The sequence below is a fragment of the Salvelinus fontinalis genome, chromosome 17 (assembly GCF_029448725.1).
Source record: "Salvelinus fontinalis isolate EN_2023a chromosome 17, ASM2944872v1, whole genome shotgun sequence".
In the NCBI taxonomy this organism is placed as follows: domain Eukaryota; kingdom Metazoa; phylum Chordata; class Actinopteri; order Salmoniformes; family Salmonidae; genus Salvelinus; species Salvelinus fontinalis.
This window is the reverse complement of record NC_074681.1, coordinates 9,108,490-9,132,738: the sequence shown is the minus strand read 5'-3', so window position 1 is coordinate 9,132,738 and position 24,249 is coordinate 9,108,490. Positions and strand designations below refer to the sequence as shown.

Genomic DNA, 24,249 nt, shown 5'->3' with positions numbered 1-24,249 from the left:
AGAGGAGGTGGAATGCAGGGAAGAGGAGATGAGAGGAGGTGGAAGGCAGGGGAGAGGAGAGGAGGTGGAAGGCAGGGGAGAGGAGAGGAGGTGGAAGGCAGGGGAGAGGAGATGAGAGGAGGTGGAAGGCAGGGGAGAGGAGAGGAGGTGGAAGGCAGGGGAGAGGAGATGAGAGGAGGTGGAAGGCAGGGGCGGGGAGAGGTGGAAGCAAGGGGAGTGGAGAGGAGAGGAGCTGAAGCGAGGGGAGGCTTATAAACCTACTTAAAACCATGGTGTGTAGCTTATAAACCTACTTAATAATAAACCATGGTGTGTCGCCTATAATTCAATGGTAGAGCCTGCTAAGGTTTCTCTGAGCAACAGGAGGGACAGTAGTCGTGGTTATTGTATACGTGCTTACACTGAAATACTCACTGACTACTCTGATGTTTTCTTTTTAATAATAAGATGAACTAATAATGTGATAACCTCAACACAACCAAGTCAGAAAACATAAACAATGTCAAGAAACAGCTGGGCAAATACCCAACCAGTTCATTCACATACCCTCTATGTTTGGGTTTTCTTACTCATCCTATGTTGCCAGGCGATAACCGGACGAAACGTACATAACAGCCCGTTGTCAACAATAGAACGTGGTTGAATACGTTTCCGTCGCCAAGCAGCGACAGATTAAGACAAATGAAATGTTCCGTCTGATTTGCTTTATGAATCCAGCCAGTCAGGTGGGCTGAACGAATAATCTTCAACACAACAAAAGAAGAGAATCCTCCACGGACGCTTAATGCCTCATTAATATTTAGAATTATTAAAATCCAATTATTGTAAAGAGAAAGCTGTTTTTTTGACCTATTTTCTTCACTGACTGTTCCATTTCATCATAACCCAACACATCACACCAGAGTTAAATCCTCCGTGTCATTATTTGATCACGTAGGTTTTGTCTAGCTCCCTCTAGCCTCTATTGTGTTGAGTACAGAGGTTTTGTCCTCTTTTGCCTTTGTTGTGTTTCCTCCTAAGAAGGATTCCCCCTAGCAGTCTAGCCTAAAGTATAGGTAACATCCATCCTCATGGTCAATAGCATTGTAGCAAAGGAATCCCTCAAGCAAATCGCCTCAGGTTTGGACCAAAGGATCCAGTTGGAAGGAAAATAGCCCCATAACATCAAAGATCCACCACCATATTTGACAGTAGTATTTTCAGCATATTCTTTATTCTTTATTTTGAAGTCCGAACCCACCGCAGGGTGTGGCTTGACCAAATATCTCTCTTTTCATGTCATGTGGCCATAGAACTGGTTGTAATCCAAGAGCCAATGCCATTTAGCAAACTCCAGGCTGGGAGGGGTTTGGCCTTCGAAAGAACAATGTGTCAAGGACGTCACGCTGCTTGCTTAGTGTGTACCACTTCCTCTCGATTCGGCACATACCTGGTGTGACCTCTGCTTTGCTAGCACACGTTTGGCCCGTACCTGGCGTGACCTCTGCCTTTCTACACGTGACCGCCCTTCTGAAGCGTCTTACCAGTCTGTGAAAAAGCTAGCTATTCACTAACGCAAGTGGGGGACACTTCAGGCTGAGGAGTACGTTTCCACACATTCACATGCAAATGAAGAAAATACCTCTCCCGTCTCTACAGAGGAACGCTGGAGCTCTGTCAGAGTGACCACCGGGGATCTTGGTCACCTCCCTGACCAAGGCCCTTCTCCCCTGATTGGGGAGTTTGCCCGGGTTTGGCTGGGCGGCCAGCTCTAGGAAGAGTCTTAGTGGTTCCAAACTTCTTCCATTTAAGAATGATGGAGGCCACATTTATTTAATATATTTTAGAATATGGCTGTAATGTAACAAAATGTGGAAAAAGGGAAGGGGTCTGAATACTTTCAGAATGTACTGTTTATAGTGACCTACTACCCATGGGCACTGGTCAAAAGTAGTGCACTATATAGGAAATAGGGTGCCATGGTCTCTGGTTAAAAGTAGTGCACTATATAGGAAATAGGGTGCCATGGGCTCTGGTCAAAAGTAGTGCACTATATAGGAAATAGGGTGCCATGGGCTCTGGTTAAAAGTAGTGCACTATATAGGGAATAGGGTGCCATGGGCTCTGGTTAAAAGTAGTGCACTATATAGGGAATAGGGTGCCATGGGCTCTGGTTAAAAGTAGTGCACTATATAGGGAATAGGGTGCCATGGGCTCTGGTTAAAAGTAGTGCACTATATAGGGAATAGGGTGCCATTTCTGACGCAGCCCCTTACTGTATCAGACGGTTGTTGGTTCCACACCATTGACACCATCTTAGTTTCTCTTGTATTGTTGCAGTGTGGCAGGTCGAAATGGACTCTAGCTGTTACGTTCATCTGGTTTGATAAACATTGTCACGGAACACCTGCAGTGTGGTTGACCTTGTCTGCAATAGATTAAAATGACACCTGCGTATTTTTTGGTAGGACCTTGAAGAGTTAGAGAGAGAGAGCGAGACGCCAACTAAACAACCTCGGCACGAGGCTTTAAAATAAAACATTGACACGGTTGACCCGTACATCTAGAAAACACCACCATTTTACCATGTCTTTACTGTGAACCACCAGACAGCTATTTCCCGCAGTGCTGCATTCTCATGTCTTTACTGTGAACCACCAGACAGCTATTTACTGGAGTGCTACATTCTCATGTCTTTACTATGAACCACCAGACAGCTATTTACTGGAGTGCTACATTCTCATGTCTTTACTGTGAACCACCAGACAGCTATTTACTGCAGTGCTGCATTCTCATGTCTTTACTATGAACCACCAGACAGCTATTTACTGCAGTGCTGCATTCTCATGTCTTTACTGTGAACCACCAGACAGCTATTTACTGCAGTGCTGTATTCTCATGTCTTCCCGCCCAGGTCTATTCTGTTAACATCGACTACTGGAGGGATGTGTGTATAGAGACAGAACCAGCTCTCCCAAGCCCCAAACTCTCTCTCTCACACACACACACACACGCACACACGCACGCACGCACGCACGCACACACACGCACGCACGCACACACACACACACACACACACACACAGCCGAGCTGAGCCGCAGCATTTTGCGCCTTTGCTTTTAACATTGAAAGTTTACTTTTTGTTACAGGTGCAATAACAAAAGCCCTTTTAAGTCAGAGTGAAAATTCTTTAGGAAAAATTGACTCTAGCGTTGTGGGGCTGAGTATTGATCCAGGCCTCTGGCTTTACAGCATCTGTAAAAGATGGATAGATCGCTTTGAAATGCACTGTGTGGGAATATAGAAAGGAATTAAAAGACCATTGTGTGTTCTCACTCAGGAATATATTGTTTAATGACATATCTAGTATCTACTGGCCACATTTTAGCTTCAAAGCCTGTGTCTGTGTCCCAAATCACACCCTATACCCTATTGGGCTCTGGTCAAATGTAGTGCACTATATAGGGAATAGGGTGGCATAGAGCCCTAGTCAAATGTAGTGCACTATATAGGGAATAGGGTCCCATTTGGGAGGTGTGTTTTCTCTGTTGAATAGAGCAGTGTTGAAAGTGTGGATGGTAGATGGCGTGTTGTGTATTCATCTTCAGTCCCACAGTGCCAGCTACTGAAGACTCTTTCATGAAAAGTTTAATCTGGTTCAGATAGTTTACCACTGACTTGTGGGGACATTAGGCAGTATGACTTGTGAGGACGTTAGGCAGTATGACTTGTGAGGATGTTAGGCAGTATGACTTGTGATGACATTAGACAGTATGACTTGTGATGACATCGGGCAGTATGACTTGTGAGGACATCGGGCAGTATGATTTGTGAGGACATCGGGCAGTATGATTTGTGAGGATATCGGGCAGTATGGTTTGTGAGGACATCGAGCAGTATGATTTGTGAGGACATCGGGCAGTATGATTTGTGATGACATCGGGCAGTATGACTTGTGAGGACATCGGGCAGTATGATTTGTGAGGACATCGGGCAGTATGATTTGTGAGGACATCGGGCAGTATGATTTGTGAGGACATCGGGCAGTATGATTTGTGAGGACATCGGGCAGTATGATTTGTGAGGACATCGGGCAGTATGATTTGTGAGGACATCGGGCAGTATGATTTGTGAGGACATCGGGCAGTATGATTTGTGAGGACATAGAATAGAATATAACTGTCCATCCAGGATATCACCTTATATTAAAAGGATCACATACACTGAGTGGACAAAACATTAGGAACACCTGCTCTTTCCATGACAGACTGACCAGGTGAATCCAGGTGAAACATCTGATCCCTTATTGATGTCACCTGTTAAATCCACTTCAATCAGTGTAGATGAAGCCTAGAGACAAGGATATTGAACGTGAGGTTCCTCTCCACCAGCTCAGATTACCAGACTGTCATATTGAACGTGAGGATCCTCTCCACCAGCTCAGATTACCAGACTGTCATATTGAACGTGAGGATGCTCTCTAACAGCTCAGATTACCAGACTGTCATATTGAACGCGAGGATCCTCTCTAACAGCTCAGAATACCAGACTGTCATATTGAACGTGAGGATCCTCTCTACCAGCTCAGATTACCAGACTGTCATATTGAACGTGAGGATCCTCTCCACCAGCTCAGATTACCAGACTGTCATATTGAACGTGAGGATCCTCTCCACCAGCTCAGATTACCAGACTGTCATATTGAACGTGAGGATCCTCTCTACCAGCTCAGATTACCAGACTGTCATATTGAACGTGAGGATGCTCTCTAACAGCTCAGATTACCAGACTGTCATATTGAACGCGAGGATCCTCTCTAACAGCTCAGATTACCAGACTGTCATATTGAACGTGAGGATCCTCTCTAACAGCTCAGATTACCAGACTGTCATATTGAACGCGAGGACCCTCTCCACCAGCTCAGATTACCAGACCAGACTGTCATATTGAACGTGAGGATCCTCTCCACCAGCTCAGATTACCACTGTCATATTGAACGTGAGGATCCTCTCCACCAGCTCAGATTACCACTGTCATATTGAACGTGAGGATCCTCTCCACCAGCTCAGATTACCAGACTGTCATATTGAACGTGAGGATCCTCTCCACCAACTCAGATTACCAGACTGTCATATTGAACGTGAGGACCACCAAGCTGCTGTACACCCTCTCCAGAACATCCTGGCTGACCCAAAACCCCTTCAATTTCCTGATTTAAAAAAAATATATATATATACAGTCCGCATTCTCTGTAAAACTCAGCTTGTCATCAATTTGCATCCCTAGGTATATGAAAACACTCAACCACCTCCACTGGTTTGTCGTTCAGAGACAGTGGATGGGACATTGGCAAGCTGTTGCCGTCGATGGCCAGCTCCTTTTGTCTTTTCTACATTGATGTGGAGGGCACTTGACCCGTACTATTGTTGGTCTGTTTAAAATACCTGTCCCCATGTGACCGAACAGCTTTAGAGATAGAGTCCCGCCAGAACCATGTCATCTGCCTACTTGAAAAGCTTCACATTGTTTCCTTGGATCTTCGTCTCCTTGGGGTAGACGTGAACAAACAACTGTGACAGGACACACCCCTGTTTTCAGGGTCAGTTCGGCTTCAGATGGTCTACCAGGGACCTCTTTTAAATGACTTGTCAGATTGTATTACGTTGGGCGTGTGAGCCACACACTGTGTCAAATAGAACCCCTCGCGAGGGAAATATGTGTTGTTGATTGATGTTGTTGATTAATCTCTTCTGAATGTTTCACCAACTCATCAGAAAGCCTCAGACTTTTATTTTGAGAGGCTCAAATTCATATTGGAAAAAGGCCATTTTATCTGTATGTTTTGTATATATAGAATACCTCTTCTCTGCTCTCGTTCTATATAGTTAATATGTGGTGCTAGCCCCATTCAGTGTGGTGTTAGCCCCATTCTATATAGTTAATATGTGGTGTTAGCCCCATTCTATATAGTTAATATGTGGTGCTAGTCTCCTTCTATATAGTTAATATGTGGTGCTAGTCTCATTCTATATAGTTAATATGTGGTGCTAGTCTCATTCTATATAGTTAATATGTGGTGTTAGCCCCATTCAGTGTGGTGTTAGCCCCATTCTATATAGTTAATATGTGGTGCTAGCCCCATTCAGTGTGGTGTTAGCCCCATTCTATATAGTTAATATGTGGTGTTAGTCTCATTCTATATAGTTAATATGTGGTGTTAGCCCCATTCAGTGTAGTTAATATGTGGTGCTAGCCCCATTCAGTGTAGTTAATATGTGGTGCTAGTGTAATAGCTGTCGCTTTCCTCATCCTCAGATGAGGTGAGGAGAGAAGGATCCTCAGACCAAAACGCAGCTTCAGGGAAATAAGCCATCTTTATTAAACAACGATAAAGATGGAAACACGAAACGAAACAAACACTTGCAAAACTACAAAATAACAAAACGACGTTGACGAGACCTGAACATAAACTTACATAACTAAACATAAACTTACGTACAGGTAACAGACGACATCGAAACGAAAACGAAACAAACAAACGCTACAGTCCTATGTGGTACGAACATAACATACGGACACAGGAGACAATCACCCACAAACAAACAGTGAGAATGCCCTACCTAAATATGACTCTTGATTAGAGGAAAATGCAAACCACCTGCCTCTAATCAAGAGCCATACCAGGTAACCCAAAACCAACATAGAAACAGATAACATAGAATGCCCACCCAACCTCACGTCCTGACCAACTAACACACAAAAACTAACATAAATAGGTCAGGAACGTGACAGTACCCCCCCCACAAGGTGCGAACTCCGGACGCACCAGCACAAAGTCTAGGGGAGGGTCTGGGTGGGCATCTAACCACGGTGGTGGCTCAGGCTCCGGGCGCGGTTCCCACCCCACCATAATCCATCCTAACTTCCTCCCTCCAAGAATGTCCACCCTCTTTTGACCCCCACAAAATCCCCTTAACAACATATCTAAAAAGGACAACACCGGGACAGAGAGATAAATCAAGACAGAGGGATAGATAAGAATATAGAAGTAGATAAAGATAGAGAGGGAGATCAGGATAGAGGGGCAACTCCGGACTGAAAGGCAGCTCCGGACAGAGAGACAGCTCTGGACTGATGGGCAGTTCTGGGTATCTAGCCTTTTCAGGCTGAAGGTCAGCTCATGGCTGACTGACGACTCTCGACGCTCATGGCTGGCTGACGGCTCTCGACGCTCATGGCAGGCTGACGGCTCTCGACGCTCATGGCAGGCTGACGGCTCTCGACGCTCATGGCAGGCTGACGGCTCTCGACGCTCATGGCAGGCTGACGGCTCTCGACGCTCATGGCAGGCTGACGGCTCTCGACGCTCATGGCGCTCTGACGGCTCTCGACGCTCATGGCTCTCTGACGGCTCTGGCTGCTCATGGCTCTCTGACGGCTCTGGCTGCTCATGGCTCTCTGACGGCTCTGGCTGCTCATGGCTCTCTGACGGCTCTGGCTGCTCATGGCTCTCTGACGGCTCTGGCTGCTCATGGCTCTCTGACGGCTCTGGCTGCTCATGGCTCTCTGACGGCTCTGGCTGCTCATGGCTCGCTGGCGGCTCTGGCAGATCCTGTCTGGTTGGCGGCTCTGGCAGATCCTGTCTGGTTGGCGGCTCTGGCAGATCCTGTCTGGTTGGCGGCTCTGGCAGATCCTGTCTGGTTGGCGGCTCTGGCAGATCCTGTCTGGTTGGCGGCTGTGGCAGATCCTGTCTGGCTGACGGCTCTAGCGGCTCCTGTCTGGCTGACGGCTCTAGCGGCTCCTGTCTGGCTGACGGCTCTGTAGGCTCATGGCAGACGGGCGGCTTTGCAGGCTCATGGCAGACGGGCGGCTTTGCAGGTTCCTGGCAGACGGATGGCTCAGACGGCGCTGGGGAGACGGATGGCTCAGATGGCGCTGGGGAGACGGATGGCTCAGATGGCGCTGGGGAGACGGATGGCTCAGATGGCGCTGGGGAGACGGATGGCTCAGATGGCGCTGGGGAGACGGATGGCTCAGATGGCGCTGGGGAGACGGATGGCTCTGGCCGGATATGGCGCACTGTAGACCTGGTGCGTGGTGCCGGAACTGGAGGCACCGTGCTAATGATAAGCACCTTCCTACTAGTGCGGGGAGCAGGGACAGGGCACACTGTATTCTCAAAGCCTACTCTATCACTGATGCGTGGTACCGGCACTGGTGACGCCGGGCTGAGGACAAGCACATCAGGATTAGTAGGGGGAGAATATACAGTGTGTACAGGGCTCTGGAGACGCACTGGTAGCTTAGTGCGTGGGGCCGGAACTGGAGGCACCGGGCTAGATACACGCACTACAGGGAGAGTGCGTGGAGGAGGAACAGGGCTCAGGATACGCACTGGTAGCCTAGTGCGTAGTGTATACACTGTAGGTACTAGGCTGGGGCGGGGAGGTGGTGCCGGAAATACCGGACCGTGGAGGCGTACTGGCACTCTTGAGCATTGAGCTTGCCCAACCTTACCTGGTTGAATGCTCCCGGTTGCCCGACCAGTGCGGGGAGGTGGAATAACCCGCACCGGCCTATGTAGGCGAACTGGGGAAACCATGCGTAAGGCAGGTGCCATGTATGCCGGCCCGAGGAGACGCACTGGAGACCAGACGCGTTGAGCCGGCCTCATGACACCTGGCTCAATACCCAATCTAGCCCTCCCAGTGCGGGGAGGTGGAATAACCCGCACTGGGCTATGCACTCGTACAGGAGACACCGTGCGCTCTACTGCGTAACACGGCGCCTGCCCGTACTCCCGCTCTCCACGGTAAGCCTGGGAAGTGGGCGCAGGTCTCCTACCTGCCCTTGGCCCACTATCTCCTAGCCCCCCCCCAAGAAATTTTTGGGAATTACTTACGGGCTTTTTCGGCTTCCGTGCCAGACGCGTTCCCTCATAGCTCCGGTTCCTCTCCCAGGTAGCCTCTGCTCTCCTCAATGCCTCCACCTGTTCCCATGGGAGGCGATCCCTCCCAGCCAGGATCTCCTCCCAAGTGTAGCAACCCTTTCCATCCAAAACATCGTCCCATGTCCATTGCTCCTTTCTCTCCTGTCCCCTACTCCGTTTCGTTTTCCCTTGCCGCTTGGTCTTAGCGTGTTGGTGGGTGATTCTGTAACGGGTGTCGCTTTCCTCATCCTCAGATGAGGTGAGGAGAGAAGGATCCTCAGACCAAAACGCAGCTTCAGGGAAATAAGCCATCTTTATTAACACAACGATAAAGATGGCAACACGAAACGAAACAAACACTTGCAAAACTACAAAATAACAAAACGACGTTGACGAGACCTGAACATAAACTTACATAACTAAACATAAACTTACGTACAGGTAACAGACGACATCGAAACGAAAACGAAACAAACAAACGCTACAGTCCTATGTGGTACGAACATAACATACGGACACAGGAGACAATCACCCACAAACAAACAGTGAGAATGCCCTACCTAAATATGACTCTTGATTAGAGGAAAATGCAAACCACCTGCCTCTAATCAAGAGCCATACCAGGTAACCCAAAACCAACATAGAAACAGATAACATAGAATGCCCACCCAACCTCACGTCCTGACCAACTAACACACAAAAACTAACATAAATAGGTCAGGAACGTGACAGCTAGGCCCATTCTATATAGTTAATATGTGGTGCTAGTCTCATTCTATATAGTTAACATGTGGTGCTAGCCCCATTCTATATAGTTAATATGTGGTGCTAGGCCCATTCTATATAGTTAATATGTGGTGCTAGCCCCATTCTATATAGTTAATATGTGGTGCTAGGCCCATTCAGTGTAGTTAATATGTGGTGTTAGCCCCATTCTATATAGTTAATATGTGGTGCTAGCCCCATTCTATATAGTTAATATGTGGTGCTAGCCCCATTCTATATAGTTAATATGTGGTGCTAGCCCCATTCTATATAGTTAATATGTGGTGTTAGCCCCATTCAGTGTAGTTAATATGTGGTGTTAGCCCCATTCTATATAGTTAATATGTGGTGTTAGCCCCATTCAGTGTAGTTAATATGTGGTGCTAGCCCCATTCTATATAGTTAATATGTGGTGTTAGCCCCATTCAGTGTAGTTAATATGTGGTGTTAGCCCCATTCTATATAGTTAATATGTGGTGCTAGCCCCATTCAGTGTAGTTAATATGTGGTGTTAGCCCCATTCAGTGTAGTTAATATGTGGTGTTAGCCCCATTCAGTGTAGTTAATATGTGGTGCTAGGCCCATTCAGTGTAGTTAATATGTGGTGTTAGCCCCATTCTATATAGTTAATATGTGGTGCTAGCCCCATTCAGTGTAGTTAATATGTGGTGCTAGCCCCATCTTATATGGTTAATATGTGGTGCTAGCCCCATTCATTGTAGTTAAATGTGGTGTTAGTCCCATTCTATATAGTTAATATGTGGTGCTAGCCCCATTCTATATAGTTAATATGTGGTGTTAGCCCCATTCAGTGTGGTGTTAGCCCCATTCAGTGTAGTTAATATGTGGTGTTAGTCCCATTCAGTGTAGTTAATATGTGGTGTTAGCCCCATTCAGTGTGGTGTTAGCCCCATTCAGTGTAGTTAATATGTGGTGTTAGCCCCATTCAGTGTGGTGTTAGCCCCATTCAGTGTAGTTAATATGTGGTGTTAGCCCCATTCAGTGTGGTGTTAGCCCCATTCAGTGTAGTTAATATGTGGTGTTAGTCCCATTCTATATAGTTAATATGTGGTGCTAGCCCCATTCAGTGTAGTTAATATGTGGTGTTAGCCCCATTCTATATGGTTAATATGTGGTGCTAGTCTCATTCTATATGGTTAATATGTGGTGCTAGCCCCATTCATTGTAGTTAAATGTGGTGTTAGCCCCATTCTATATAGTTAATATGTGGTGCTAGGCCCATTCAGTGTAGTTAATATGTGATGCTAGCCCCATTCTATATAGTTAATATGTGGTGCTAGCCCCATTCTATATAGTTAATATGTGGTGCTAGTCTCATTCTATATGGTTAATATGTGGTGCTAGCCCCATTCTATATAGTTAATATGTGGTGTTAGCCCCATTCAGTGTGGTGTTAGCCCCATTCAGTGTAGTTAATATGTGGTGCTAGCCCCATTCAGTGTAGTTAATATGTGGTGCTAGCCCCATTCAGCGTAGTTAATATGTGGTGCTAGCCCCATTCAGTGTAGTTAATTTGTGGTGCTAGGCCCATTCAGTGTAGTTAATATGTGGTGCTAGCCCCATTCTATATAGTTAATATGTGGTGCTAGCCCCATTCAGTGTAGTTAATATGTGGTGCTAGCCCCATTCTATATAGTTAATATGTGGTGCTAGTCTCATTCTATATAGTTCATATGTGGTGCTAGGCCCATTCTATGTAGTTAATATGTGGTGTTAGCCCCATTCTATATAGTTAATATGTGGTACTAGGCCCATTCAGTGTAGTTAATATGTGGTGTTAGCCCCATTCAATATAGTTAATATGTGGTGTTAGCCCCATTCAGTGTAGTTAATATGTGGTGTTAGCCCCATTCAGTGTGGTGTTAGCCCCATTCAGTGTAGTTAATATGTGGTGTTAGCCCCATTCAGTGTGGTGTTAGCCCCATTCAGTGTAGTTAATATGTGGTGTTAGCCCCATTCAGTGTAGTTAATATGTGGTGTTAGCCCCATTCAGTGTGGTGTTAGCCCCATTCAGTGTAGTTAATATGTGGTGTTAGCCCCATTCTATATAGTTAATATGTGGTGTTAGTCCCATTCTATATAGTTAATATGTGGTGCTAGCCATTCAGTGTGGCGCTAGCTCAATTCAGTGTGGCGCTAGCCCCATTCAGTGTGGCGCTAGCTCCATTCAGTGTGGCGCTAGCTCCATTCAGTGTGGCGCTAGCCCCATTCAGTGTTGCGCTAGCCCCATTCAGTGTGGCGCTAGCCCAATTCAGTGTGGCGCTAGCCCCATTCAGTGTGGTGCTAGCTCCATTCAGTGTGTCGCTAGCCCCATTCAGTGTGGCGCTAGCTCCATTCAGTGTGGCGCTAGCCCCATTCAGTGTGGTGCTAGCCCCATTCAGTGTGACGCTAGCCCCATTCAGTGTGGCGCTAGCTCCATTCAGTGTGGCGCTAGCCCCATTCAGTGTGGCGCTAGCTCCATTCAGTGTGGCGCTAGCTCCATTCAGTGTGGCGCTAGCTCCATTCAGTGTGGCGCTAGCTCCATTCAGTGTGGCGCTAGCCCCATTCAGTGTGGCGCTAGCTCCATTCAGTGTGGCGCTAGCTCCATTCAGTGTGGCGCTAGCTCCATTCAGTGTGGCGCTAGCTCCATTCAGTGTGGCGCTAGCTCCATTTAGTGTGGCGCTAGCTCCATTCAGTGTGGCGCTAGCCCCATTCAGTGTTGCGCTAGCCCCATTCAGTGTGGCGCTAGCTCAATTCAGTGTGGCGCTAGCCCCATTCAGTGTGGCGCTAGCCCCTTGCTGCTGCTGACTCTACTGACCCTGAGACAGGGCTGGGTTGAAAAAACAGAATGAAAGAGGGAGAGAAGGGTTCCTGGTTCAAACCCGGCTCCCGGCTGTGTCTGAATACCCTTACTAGCGTGTTTCTAAATAGTAGGCATTTGGCTATGCGATAATAAAAACCTAGGTGTTTGACAACAGCTGATAACCACACATGGTGGCACGCTGTACCAACACGAAATCAAATGACTGGACAAAACGCGCATTAGATGAGGCATTCTCAGTATAGCTGAGTTTAGTGTGTTGATATGTGTTGTTTTATACACAGGATGTCGTTTCAATAAGTAGTAGCCAGTCTAGTGTGTTGATTTGTGTTGCTTTATGTAACAGCTCTGTTAGCTTATCCCATGGAACATTAACAGAGATTCGACATTAGACGTGGAATTAAACAAGGATGCCCAATTTCTCCTTTCATATTTTTATTGGTCACACAAGTTATGACACTTCATATCAATAAGGATAGTTTTAGGGGTGTTATGACACTTCATATCAATAAGGATAGTTTTAGGGGTGTTATGACACTTCATAACAATAAGGATAGTTTTAGGGGTGTTATGACACTTCATATCAATAAGGATAGTTATATGGGTGTTATGACACTTCATATCAATAAGGATAGTTTTAGGGGTGTTATGACACTTCATATCAATAAGGATAGTTTTAGGGGTGTTATGACACTTCATATCAATAAGGATAGTTTTAGGGGTCCTATGACACTTCATATCAATAAGGATAGTTTTAGGGGTGTTTTCAGATACAAGATAAAGAGATAAAATTTCACAATTGTCTGACGACACCATCATTTCTTTTGAAAGATGTTAATGAAGTCAGGAAGGCTATTGAGTGTATTAATACCTTCTCATATGTATCAGCTTTATCTCTGAATATTAGGAAATGTGAATTATTTGCGTTGAAAAGATGTGACTTAAACTCAGTATGTATTATCCCTGTAAAAGATGTGATCACATATCATGGTATTAAAGTTAGCAAAAATCAGAAAGAAAGGGCCAACTTATTTTCTCTCCTATTGTAGAGAAAATTGGAAAGAGATTTAACTCCTGGTTATTAAGAGATCTTTCTTTATCTGGACCTGTACTTTTGTCAAAATCTGAAGGTCTGTCCAGATTAGTTTAGCCTTTCTAGGGAGTTTTTCCCAGCCACCGTGCTTCTACACCTGCATTCTAGCTGTTTGGGGTTTTAGGCTGGGTCTCTGTACAGCACTTCGAGATATTAGCTGATGTACGAAGGGCTATATAAAATAAACTTGATTGATTGATTGAGTTTATACCTCCCTTGTCTTGGATGTTCCTCGGTCAGTAACTAAAATGCTTGATACTAAATTATTTAACTTCATATGGAGGAATAAATCTCATTATTTAAGGAAAACGGTAATGTGTAGCACCCAAAGTGAGGGAAGGTTTGAATGCTCTGGATTTTAAAACCTCTAATATAATCTTTAAGATTAAATGGATACAAAACTATTTAAGAAATAAGGATTTGCATTTGGAATATAATCCCTAATTTAATATTCCAACAGATTGGTGGTCTAGAATTCTTATTCAAATGCAACTTTGATGTGGGTAAAATCCCTGTTAAGCTTGCTAACTTTCATAAACAAGTACTTCTAACTTGGAACCTCATGTACAAACACAATTTCCCCCCACATAGGTATACAATATGGAATAATAAAGACATAAAATACAAAAACAAGTCTTTTGTTTTTCCAGAACTGGTTTAACAACAACATTATTTGGGTTAAACAATTATTGAATAATGATGGACGACTATATGATTACCCAGAATTCATGAGAACACACAATGTTACATTCACTCCTGAGGAGTATCAAATTGTTGTTAGCGCTGTCCTTAAAAGGTGCTATTCTTCTTTTAGGGGAATATAACAATACTCCAAATGCAACTGTTGAGGATTTTACAGCCTCAATACAGCTAGAAGGAATTGACATTTTAAACTGTAAATGTAAAAACATGTAAATAAGGAAGCGATGTGAATATGTTACATTTCCCTCTGCTAAAATATACTGGAATTACAGCCCATACAAACTCATTCATAGAATCTACCCTGTAAAGACCTTTATTATACACAGATTTAAAATAGCTGTTGATAACAAAATGTGTATTTTGTGGTTGTGACCCAGAAACTATTGACCATTTATTTTGGGACATGTTCTCATGTCAGAAGATATTGGAGTTAAAATATTTTATTTTATAATAAAGGACTATTAATGTTAATCTGTAAGACTGATATTATGTTTTGTATTGATCCAAAATGATATGGACCCTGATTTAACTTTCATTGTTCATTTGTTTATTTTTTCACGTAAGATTCTTTATCCATAAAATGAAAAGGGCGCAGACAACAAACCCCCTTCTTCATATGATTTAAGATAGAATTTAAATATTATTTAGACATTATCAGTAAATGTAAAAAAAAAAAAAAAAAGAAAAAAAAAGCAAATACGCACCATAAAACTTTTTGACAAATTGAAAATGTATCTCCATATGTAATACCCCTGTCTTTTAAAGTTTATGTACTCTTGTTTGTATATTTCTGTTTTTGTATTTGTTGTGTTCATAGTACCTGAGTCTAGTGTGTCGATATGTGATGTTTTATACACAGGAAGTCGTTTTAGTAGGTAGTAACCATTCTCATAGTAGCTGAGTCTAGTGTGTCGATATGTGATGTTTTATACACAGGAAGTCGTTTTAGTAGGTAGTAACCATTCTCATAGTAGCTGAGTCTAGTGTGTCGATATGTGATATTTTATACACAGGAAGTCGTTTTAGTAAGTAGTAACCATTCTCATAGTACCTGAGTCTAGTGTGTCGATATGTGATGTTTTATACACGGGAAGTCGTTTTAGTAAGTAGTAACCATTCTCATAGTATCTGAGTCTAGTGTGTCGATATGTGATATTTTATACACAGGAAGTCGTTTTAGTAAGTAGTAACCATTCTCATAGTACCTGAGTCTAGTGTGTCGATATGTGATGTTTTATACACAGGAAGTCGTTTTAGTAAGTAGTAACCATTCCAATACTGAGTGCTGTACTACCACTGGCTGAGGCATCTGAACAACATTCATACAGTATATTGTAGCATACACAACCTGACAATAAAGAATCAAGGTTAATACACTCAGACTGCCACTGGACTTCCTCTCCTATTGTGATCCTCAACCTTTTGTTCCAATTTAATGATATATTGTCTCTGTGTCCAACCCCTCAGAACCGGTCCACGGTTAGAAGTACATTCATTATTAGCATGTGGCCTTATGAAGCATCTCTCCATATGAATTATCTAGCGTTAGGGCCTCGTTATAATACTGTGCTGTAAATGTCACCGCGGAGATGAATGATAAAAACAAAGAGCAGGGTTCATAGCCTCATACACACACACACACACACACACACAGACACACACACACACACGCACACGCACACGCACACGCACACACACACACACACACACACACACACACACACACACACACACACACACACACACACACACACACACATACACACACACACATACACATACACATACACACACACACACATACACACACAGACACACATACACATACACACACACATACACACACACACACAGACACATAAAGAGCAGGGTTCACAGCCTCATATGTTACGGCCATGTTATGATGCTTGGAGGAGATGAGAGATGGGTTCTGGTCTAAAAAGACAGTGGTTTTATCCAACATGTGTTGCATGGCAGACACTACATTTAATATGAGAGGATAAAACATATATTTGTGTGTGTGTTTAGGTGTGTGTGTGTGTGTTTGGGTGTGTGTGTGTGTGTGTTTGAGTGTGTGTGTGTGTGTTTGGGTGTGTGTGTGTTTGTGTGTGTGTTTGTGTGTATGTTTGGGTGTATGTTTGGGTGTGTGTGTGTGTTTGTGTGTGTGTTTGTGTGTGTGTGTGTGTTTGGGTGTGTCTGTGTTTGGGTGTGTGTGTGTGTGTGTTTGGGTGTGTGTGTGTGTTTGGGTGTGTCTGTGTTTGGGTGTGTGTGTTTGTGTGTGTGTTTGTGTGTGTGTGTGTGTTTGGGTGTGTCTGTGTTTAGGGTGTGTGTGTGTGTGTGTGTGTGTGTGTTTGGGTGTGTGTGTGTTTGGGTGTGTATGTATTTGGGTGTGTGTGTGTGTTTGGCTGTGTGTGTTTGTGTGTGTGTGTGTGTTGTATAACCTTATAGGTGGGAGGAGCCAAGCCTTTATATTGTGTTGAATAGGTGGGAGGAGCCTTTACATTGTGTTGAATAGGTGGGAGGAGCCAATCCTTTACATTGTGTTGAATAGGTGGGAGGAGCCACGCCTTTACATTGTGTTGAATAGGTGGGAGGAGCCTTTATATTGTGTTGAATAGGTAGGAGGAGACTTTACATTGTGTTGAATAGGTGGGAGGAGCCTTTATATTGTGTTGAATAGGTAGGAGGAGACTTTACATTGTGTTGAATAGGTGGGAGGAGCCTTTATATTGTGTTGAATAGGTGGGAGGAGCCTTTATATTGTGTTGAATAGGTGGGAGGAGACTTTACATTGTGCTGGATAGGTGGGAGGAGACTTTATATTTTGTTGAATATGTGGGAGGAGCCTTTACATTGTGTTGAATAGGTGGGAGGAGCCTTTACATTGTGTTGAATAGGTGGGAGGAGACTTTACATTGTGTTGAATAGGTGGGAGGAGACTTTACATTGTGTTGAATAGGTGGGAGGAGACTTTACATTGTGTTGAATAGGTGGGAGGAGTTTTTACATTGTGTTGAATAGGTAGGAGGAGACTTTACATTGTGTTGAATAGGTGGGAGGAGACTTTACATTTTGTTGAATAGGTGGGAGGAGCCTTCACATTGTGTTGAATAGGTGGGAGGAGACTTTACATTGTGTTGAATAGGTGGGAGGAGACTTTACATTGTGTTGAATAGGTGGGAGGAGACTTTACATTGTGTTGAATAGGTGGGAGGAGACTAGATAAAGATAAATCAATGTGTGCTAGATCAAATCAAATCAAATTGTATTTATCACATGCTGACTTACAAGCCCGTAACCAACAAGGCAGTTTTAAGAAAATACCTAAAAAAAATAAAACATTACAGAGCAGCAGTAAGATAACAATAGCGAGGCTATATACAAGGGTTACAGAGTCAATGTGCGGGGGCACCGCTTAGTCGAGGTAATTGAGATAATATGTACATGTAGGTTGAGTTATTAAAGTGACTATGCATAGATAATAGGCCCCGTGTGGCTCAGTTGCTAGAACCCACAACCCTTGCAACGCCAGGGTTGTGGGTTCGATTCCCACGGGGGGCCAGTACAAAAAAAGTATGAATGTATGTACTTGTAAGTCGCTCTGGATAAGAGCGTCTGCTAAATGACTTAAATGTAAATGTAAATAACAGTGAGTGGCAGAAGCATAGAAGAGGTGGGGGGGGGGGGTGTAATTAGTCTGGGTAGCCATTTGATTAGATGTTCAGGAGTCTTATGGCTGGGGGGTAGAAGCTGTTTAGAAGCCTCTTGGACGCTCCGGTACCGCTTGCCGTGCGGTAGCAGAACAGTCTATGACTAGGGTGGCTGGAGTCTTTGACAATTTTTTGGGACCCAACCACCAAGACCCTCAACCACCAAGATCCTCAACCACCAAGATCCTCAACCACCAAGATCCTCAACCACCAAGACCCCAACTACCAAGATCCTCAACCACCAAGATCCTCAACCACCAAGATCCTCAACCACCAAGACACCAACCACCAAGACCCCAACCACCAAGATCCCCAACCACCAAGATCCCCAACCACCAAGATTCTCAACCACCAAGACCCCAACCACCAAGATCCTCAACCACCAAGATCCTCAACCACCAAGACCCCAACCACCAAGACCCCAACCACCAAGATCCTCAACAGCTAAGATCCTCAACCACCAAGACCCCAACCACCAAGATCCTCAACCACCAAGACCCCAACTACAAAGATCCTCAACCACCAAGACCCCAACCACCAAGACCCCAACCACCAAGATCCTCAACCACCAAGACCCCAACCACCAAGATCCTCAACCACCAAGATCCTCAACCACCAAGACCCCAACCACCAAGACCCCAACCACCAAGATCCTCAACCACCAAGATCCTCAACCACCAAGACCCCAAACACCAAGATCCTCAACCACCAAGACCCCAACCACCAAGATCCTCAACCACCATGATCCTCAATCACCAAGACCCCAACCACCAATACACACTGTCAGCAAGACAGTTATTGTCATGCTTACATGGTCTGCATCTTCACACAATGGCATGAGTTGGATTTCATTTAGCTGTTATTCCTTGTCCTAACAGTCAACACAAATCTTTGTCACTTTCACTTGCTTGCAACACTTCCCACAAACAAGTTGCTTGCAGGTGACACAGGTGTCTTGGGTTCTGTTCTTTGTGCATCTGGCCACCTGGCACTGTCTCCTCCCTGGGAAACTGTGTGCAATTTAGCTCCCACAGCAGCAGCTGGCGTTGAATCTTTTCTGCTGCCTTTGGTCTTTATACGTCTGTCATGTAGCCTATTGTGCCAGACTCATGATGAAGTATCTCCTAGGCACGGTGTCTGCTTGAACAACACCGTGTGCGTTGACAACAGATGCTCAGCTTTAAAAAAAAAAAGCAAGTCCTGCAGGCTCTAGTTTTATCTTATCTTGATTATTGATTATTGATTATTGTCCAGTCAAATGGTCAAGTGTTGCAAAGAAGGACCTAGTTAAGCTGCAACTGGCCCCAGAACAGAGCGGCATGTCTTGCTCTTCATTGTAATCAGAGGGCTGATATAAATACTATGTCTGCCAGTCTCTCTAAGGATTGACTACGCCTCTCCCCTATTTGACCACTTCTTGTTTTTATAAGAAACATGAATGTAATTTAAAATTCAAAATTGTTTGCATAGTCAACTTACACACAGCTCTGACACACACAGACTCGCCTCCACCAGACATGTCACCAGGGGTCTTTTCACAGTCCCCAAATCCAGAACAAATTCAAGAAAGCGTACAGTATTATATAGAGTCATTATTGCATGAAACTACGTTCCATCTCATTTTGCTGAAATAAACAGCAAACCTGGTTTCACAAAACAGATGAAGCAACACCTCACGGCACAACGCCTCTCCCTTATTTGACCCAGATAGTTTGTGTATGTATTGGTATTGCTATGTAGACTACGTCTGCTTTAAAAAAATTATTTGTATTAATGAAGTTCTGTCCTTGGGCTGTTCTTGTCTATTATTATGTTTCATGTTCTGTGACACCAGGAAGAGTAGCTGCTGCTTTTGCAACAGCTAATGGGGATCCTAATAAAATAACAAAAAATAACAAATAGCAGTCAAGTCAAAGCATGTCGTAGAACGCAGTAACAGACCAGCGGCGGGAGCCTCCTCACAGCCGTCTGATCTAAAGCATGTCGTAGAACGCAGCAACAGACGAGCGGCGGGAGCCCCCTCACAGCCGTCTGATCCAAAGCATGTCGTAGAACGCAGTAACAGACCAGCGGCGGGAGCCTCCTCACAGCCGTCTGATCTAAAGCATGTCGTAGAACGCAGCAACAGACGAGCGGCGGGAGCCTCCTCACAGCCGTCTGATCCAAAGCATGTTGTAGAACGCAGCAACAGACGAGCGGCGGGAGCCTCCTCACAGCCGTCTGATCCAAAGCATGTTGTAGAACGCAGCAACAGACGAGCGGCGGGAGCCTCCTCACAACCGTCTGATCCAAAGCATGTCGTAGAACGCAGTAACAGACCAGCGGCGGGAGCCTCCTCACAGCCGTCTGATCCAAAGCATGTTGTAGAACGCAGCAACAGATGAGCGGCGGGAGCCTCCTCACAGCCGTCTGATCCAAAGCATGCCGTAGAACGCAGCAACAGACGAGCGGCGGGAGCCTGCTCACAGCCGTCTGATCCAAAGCATGTCGTAGAACACAGCAACAGGCGAGCGGCGGGAGCCTCCTCACAGCCGTCTGATCCAAAGCATGTCGTAGAACGCAGTAACAGACCAGCGTCGGGAGCCTCCTCACAGCCGTCTGATCCAAAGCATGTTGTAGAACGCAGCAACAGACGAGCGGCGGGAGCCTCCTCACAGCCGTCTGATCCAAAGCATTTTGTAGAACGCAGCAACAGACGAGCGGCGGGAGCCTCCTCACAGCCGTCTGATCCAAAGCATGTTGTGGAACACAGCAACAGACGAGCGGCGGGAGCCTCTTCACAACCGTCTGATCCAAAGCATGTCGTAGAACGCAGTAACAGACCAGCGGCGGGAGCCTCCTCACAGCCGTCTGATCCAAAGCATGTTGTAGAACGCAGCAACAGATGAGCGGCAGGAGCCTCCTCACAGCCGTCTGATCCAAAGCATGCCGTAGAACGCAGCAACAGACGAGCGGCGGGAGCCTCCTCACAGCCGTCTGATCCAAAGCATGTCGTAGAACGCAGCAACAGACCAGCAGCGGGAGCCTCCTCACAGCCGTCTGATCCAAAGCATGTCGTAGAACACAGCAACAGGCGAGCGTCGGCAGCCTCCTCACAGCCGTCTGATCCAAAGCATGTCGTAGAACGCAGTAACAGATGAGCGGCGGGAGCCTCCTCACAGCCGTCTGATCCAAAGCATGTTGTAGAACGCAGCAACAGACAAGCGGCGGGAGCCTCCTCACAGCCGTCTGATCCAAAGCATGTCGTAGAACGCAGCAACAGACGAGCGGCGGGAGCCTCCTCACAGCCGTCTGATCCAAAGCATTGTCCGCTTCCCCTCTCTCATCAACTCACAAATTCTCCCCATTTATCAACATCATACTGTACTTCATTTATTTAATCTGTTGTTAAATCTGTGAAATTAGTTTCAGTGTAGTTTCCAGGCAATTATCAGGGTGAATAGCGGGGCACGGCACCTTCAACTATCGGGAGAAGAAGGGGAGCAGACCCAATAGATGTAGGATCTTCATTTGTTCACCCTGTTGCAGGACATTTTTAAAGTGTATGTCACGTCCCTGACCTGTTTTCCTTTGTTTTTGTATTTGTTTAGTATGGTCAGGGCGTGAGTTGGGGTGGGCATTCTATGTTATGTGTTTCTATGTTGGGTTCTTTTCTATTAGCCTTATATGGTTCTCAATCAGGGACAGGTGTTTGACGTTTCCTCTGATTGAGAACCATATTAAGGTAGGCTGTTCTCACTGTTTGTTTGTGGGTGATTGTTCCTGTGTCTGTGTATGTTGCACCACACGGGACTGTTTCGTTTTCGTTCGTGTATGTGTTCGTTCCTGTTAGTGCGTTATGTACTCTAGTTCAGGTTTGTTCACATCGTTTATTGTTTTGTAGTTTATTCAAGTGATCTTCGTGTTCGTCGTCTTGTTTAAATACATTTCATCATGTATTCCACCTACGCTGCATTTTGGTCCGATCCTTCTCGCCTCTCCTCATCCGAGGAGGAGGAAGAAATAGACGAACGTTACAGTGTAGTCTATTTGAGGTTTGAAAAAAGGCTTCTGAAGTTTGTAATTTCCACTTTGAAATGTCAGACTTAATTTTTACCTTACGAAAAATGTATAAACCCCTAACAAAAATGTCCATTAATTATCATCCACATAATAATTTACATTTCCTGTTGTTGCAGGATAATTTTCCTGCTGTAGCAAACTGGCTCAAATTAAGATCCTACATCTGTACTGTCGGGAGAAGGAGGAGCAAAACTGTCCCCCTAAAAGTGGTTTATAACTTCAGTTGTGATAGTGATTCTAACAACGACAGTGTGTTATATAGACTGATTTAGTCAAAGTCAAGGATGGAGGAGGGCATAGCTTTGAAATGGCAGAGTAATAAAACATTTAAATGAATGAGCAGTCCAAATGACTGACTCAGCAGTTGTAGAGTTGACCAGGGCCACAGGGAATAGGGTACCGTATAGCCTACGCCTGACATAAAATTGGATTGCCGTGTTGGCTAATGACGCTAATGTGTGTTGTGCACACACACACACACACACACACACACACACACACACACACACACACACACACACACACACACACACACACACACACACACACACACACACACACACACACACACACACACACACACACACACACACACACACACACAAAAACATGCACACACACACAGACACACACACAGACACACACACAGAGGGAAATTGGACTGCCGTGTTGGCTAACGACGGTAATGTGTGTTGTGCCTCAACGGCTGCTGTAATCCTTTACTTTGTCTCACTCTAAACCCATCTCAGCATCTCACCATCTCACCATCTCACCATCTCACCATTTCACCATCTCACCATTTCACCATCTCACCATCTCAGCATCTCACCATTTCACCATCTCACCATCTCACCATCTCACCATCTCACCATCTCACCATCTCAGCATCTCAGCATCTCACCATCTCAGCATCTCACCATTTCACCATCTCAGCATCTCAGCATCTCACCATCTCAGCATCTCACCATCTCAGCATCTCACCATCTCAGCATCTCACCATCTCACCACCTCAGCATCTCAGCATCTCACCATCTCACCATCTCAGCATCTCACCATCTCAGCATCTCACCATCTCACCATCTCAGCATCTCACCATCTCAGCATCTCACCATCTCAGCATCTCACCATTTCACCATCTCAGCATCTCACCATCTCAGCATCTCACCATCTCAGCATCTCACCATCTCACCATCTCAGCATCTCAGCATCTCACCATCTCAGCATCTCACCATCTCAGCATCTCACCATCTCAGCATCGGCCGGTCATATTGCATTATATTGCACCAATGCTTATGTTTTCTTGAGGGGGGGGGGGGGGGGAAGAGTTCAAGCTAAGGAAGAATGTTATGAATGTAGAGTATGTGTTCATTCATTACCAGTGTGGAGTTAGAAGGAACAATATCAATTGTGAATGATTCTCTTCTGTCTTTTATAACAGGTGATTGTGACTTTGACAAGCCGTTTGCAGCCTGCGGGTACAGCCAGGGGAGAGAGGACGATCTAGATTGGGAACAGGCCAACACCAGAGCGAAGCCCACAGCAGACCCATGGATGCCAACGGGTAAGAACTGGTTTTACTACCATACAGTAAAAACACGTTGTTTGTTTATATGCTCAAAGGTAAGACAACTAGCTGACACTGATGGAAAGGAGGGTTGTTTACACACCCAAAACCTAATCCAAAACCCAATCCAAAACCCAATCCAAAACCCAATCCAAAACCCAATCCAAAACCCAATTCAAAACCCAATTCAAAACCCAATCCAAAACCCAATCCAAAACACAATTCAAAACACAATCCAAAACACAATCCAAAACACAATTCAAAACACAATTCAAAACCCAATCCAAAACACAATCCAAAACACAATTCAAAACACAATCCAAAACACAATTCAAAACACAATTCAAAACCCAATCCAAAACACAATCCAAAACACAATTCAAAACACAATCCAAAACACAATCCAAAACACAATTCAAAACACAATCCAAAACACAATCCAAAACCCAATCCAAAACCCAATCCAAAACCCAATTCAAAACCCAATTCAAAACCCAATCCAAAACCCAATCCAAAACCCAATCCAAAACCCAATCCAAAACCCAATTCAAAACCCAATCCAAAACCCAATCCAAAACCCAATTCAAAACACAATCCAAAACACAATCCAAAACACAATTCAAA

The 24,249-nt window shown here is 45.0% G+C and overlaps 1 protein-coding gene across 1 annotated transcript in view; it reads left to right on the top strand.

Annotated features, from left to right (window-relative positions):
* LOC129813672 (receptor-type tyrosine-protein phosphatase mu-like) overlaps nt 1-24,249 on the top strand; it is a 652,787-nt gene that overhangs the window by 79,200 nt on the left and 549,338 nt on the right. The window contains exon 2 of the mRNA XM_055866071.1: nt 23,500-23,622. Within this exon, the coding sequence (XP_055722046.1) occupies nt 23,500-23,622 (123 nt within the window). The remainder of the gene's footprint in view (nt 1-23,499; nt 23,623-24,249) is intronic.